Below are 2897 nucleotides of genomic sequence, written 5' to 3' on the forward strand. Positions count from 1 at the left end.
TTACTTTGTATTGCTTTGCCTATCACTATCAGTTTTAATCTTGCAACTGGCAAGAATAAGGGGAGTGACGACCCCCTTGCCTTTGTTGGGTGCAAGCAATTGTCGTGTCTGTGTGTAGGTACTGTTCACGTTGCTGGTGTGGTGCCTCCTATTGGTTCAAGAAACCTTGTTCCTAACTAAGAGAAATACTATCTGCTACTATACTGTTTCATCCTTCCTCTTCGGGGAAATCCAACAACTCCGTCGTGGTCGGACGGGGGAATAGCCAAACTGCCGCTCCACAGGAGCGCCGGGAAGCGCCGCCCTCAAGCCCGTCGACCTCGCTGCAAGCGTCGCCGCCGAGACGGAACCGGATCTGAGGTCTATTTATTCTTATCCCTGAAGCCATCACCATCAAACAATGCCGGACGAAGAGCACTCACTTAACTGGCTAACCCTACTACCCTATACACCGGACAATATCCCTAGGTTCCCCTCTCCTCCCATCACCGCCGGAGCACCCAGGGGAGGAGAAGGGAGCCCCAGGTTCACCGGGAAATAGATGTAAGTTCGTCTAAACCTATTAACATATGATCTACTTTCGAAGATCTCGAGGCAAGAAATGCAATAGTGCAAAAGTTCCGAGGTGAAATTTAATCAATAGTTGAATGTAAAGTTTGATAGGATATTCTTCGTTGGTGCAACATATAGTGCAAATGGCACATACTAGTTCTTTGATGATAATATAAAGTTCCAAGTCCCACACACATCAAATTATGCCCTTTGCTTATTCATGTGAAGTACGTACTTGTCAACTGTGCATGCATGCAGACATGCACGGCCAGTACACAACAGTCGCCATATGCATACAAGAAGCGTTTTACTTCTTGCACACGACACCCTTGCCGTCCATGCCACTGGCACAGGTGACAGCAGAGAGCTCAGATAGCACCGCGGCACCGTCGTTTCCACGGCTGACTCCATAGCGCGCCACGCTGCAGTCGGCGGCGAACAGGCTGGAGGTGGTGAAGGTGGCATCTCCTCCCATGGTGGGCATGGAGGCCCTCACGTCGAAATGGTTGACGTAGTCGGAGCGGTACGTCTGTCCGACCACACCGTGGACGTCGTCGGTCAGCGCGTCGAACTTGAACGCCAGCTCGAGGTGCGCGAGGCAGTCATCGGCGGTGACGCCGTAGCGGTGCACCCTCGAATCCTCCTCGGTGATGGGCACGGCGTTGGCCCTGACGCTGAACTTTCCGTGGAGGGCGACGAGCACGCCGTTGGCCGCCTTGCTGCGGGTCACGGACAGCTCGGGGACGCGGCTGGAGGTCCACTTGGCGCCTTCGACCAGGTCGGCAGGGAGGTACACGGGCTCGCCGTCCAGGATGATCTCTAGGTGCTCGACCGCGTCGTCCCAGGTGCCGGTCTTCCTGGCGCCGAGGTAGAGGCGGTGGCCGTCGAAGAGCACGGCGATGGCCTGGATCCAGGTGAAGTCCCGGGACATGCCGCTGTGGCCGCTCTTGCCGATGAAGTGTGCGTTGATGTGAAGGTCACGGTCGGAGACGACGCAGAAGTCGGCGTCCCTGCGTCCGTGGAAGTAGAAGGCGTTGCCGTCACCGCCTATGAAGCGCGGGTCGCCGCACGCCCCCGGGGTGTTGCACACTGCACGAACGCATGAGCCAGAACCATTATTAGCCAACAAAATCAAGCGTTACTATAGTTGTACCTGCAGAGTTAAGACATGGAGTGCTCACCGCAGACGGGTTTGCATGATTTGCAGTCGGCGTAGCAGGACTGGGGGCAGTTGGCGGGGCAGTCCATCCTCTGGTTGGAGCAGTAGGGGTTTACCCTGGGACTCTCACTGCACTTGACGCTTATCGGATTCGGCTTCGGCTTCGGGCCATTGGCATTGGGTGGCCGTGGCTTGGATTGCGCGGTGGCGGCCCCCGCGGCGGCGAGAAGGACGACAGCCGCTAAAGCCAGCACGACTCCCAGACGCCTCGCCATTGCGAACGCCCTCACGCTGTCACTAGTTACTATCACGGTGCTTTTGTTGCTGATCGATTATTGATGGAAGTTGAATGGGTACGTTTGTATGCATGGCTCCTTGGCAATTTATAGGGCGATCGATCGATCGAGTTGACACCAATCTATCTTACTTGGTAAATGTCGCTTGTCAACGCCGCTCGCTTGAAGCGGAAAAGACTTCACTTTGCGTGCACAGGTACATACGTAGCTCCTGTCTTATATACATGCAATGTAGGTATATAAGTACAGTACACTCTGTGTACTAGCGTAGCAGGTTTTCAGGGCAACATTGCCAGGATGCAACTTAATCTTCAAGGAAAGATGCCAAAACATGTGCTTAGCAGCCTGCTAAAGGAAGCGATCCGCAGCGTTTCGCCGTCCTTGATTACAATATATCTCATACCCTTTTACTCTCTTCTTCTCCTATTCATTTTGTTGCACCATTCTGGGACGAAGTCAAATTTCGAGAATCTGGAAAAGCTGCCGTTGATCAAGAGGGGAGCTCTTGTTTATGCACCTAGCGATGACTATAAGCACTGAAGTGAGTCGAAAGAGCATCATCATCATCGCCTCTCTCTTACTAGAGCCGAACAAACATTGTTCTATTAGACAGTCAGAAAGTCATTGTGGTAAGGTCCCACGGGCCGGACTAGCGCGCCAGAACACAACCGTCGTCAATGAACAAAGCGTAGAGCAAAAGATCAAACTTTTATACACACAAACGAAGACTAGATCAACACGGATCCACAAAAGACCAACACCAATCAAACCCATGAGATCCGATGGAGACACACCTCCACACAATCCAACCAAGACGTTTAACAAAACAAAAACAAGAGCAGAGAGTCCCTCCTGTCGATGGGGAGCCAGGGTCCTCCACACCTCCCCGG

The 2897-nt window shown here is 53.2% G+C and overlaps 1 protein-coding gene across 1 annotated transcript; it reads right to left on the minus strand.

The window, feature by feature from the left end:
* Positions 1 to 660: 660 nt before the first annotated feature.
* LOC119351901 lies at positions 661 to 2050 on the minus strand. The gene is made up of 2 exons (XM_037618677.1): positions 1734 to 2050; positions 661 to 1641 (listed from the first exon to the last, which is right to left on the minus strand). Exons 1-2 carry the CDS (start codon positions 1984 to 1986, stop codon positions 860 to 862), a joined length of 1035 nt encoding a protein of 344 aa, XP_037474574.1. The 5' UTR covers positions 1987 to 2050; the 3' UTR covers positions 661 to 859.
* Positions 2051 to 2897: the final 847 nt, after the last annotated feature.

Source organism: Triticum dicoccoides, chromosome 2A (assembly GCF_002162155.2).
Source record: "Triticum dicoccoides isolate Atlit2015 ecotype Zavitan chromosome 2A, WEW_v2.0, whole genome shotgun sequence".
Taxonomy (NCBI): Eukaryota; Viridiplantae; Streptophyta; class Magnoliopsida; order Poales; family Poaceae; genus Triticum; species Triticum dicoccoides.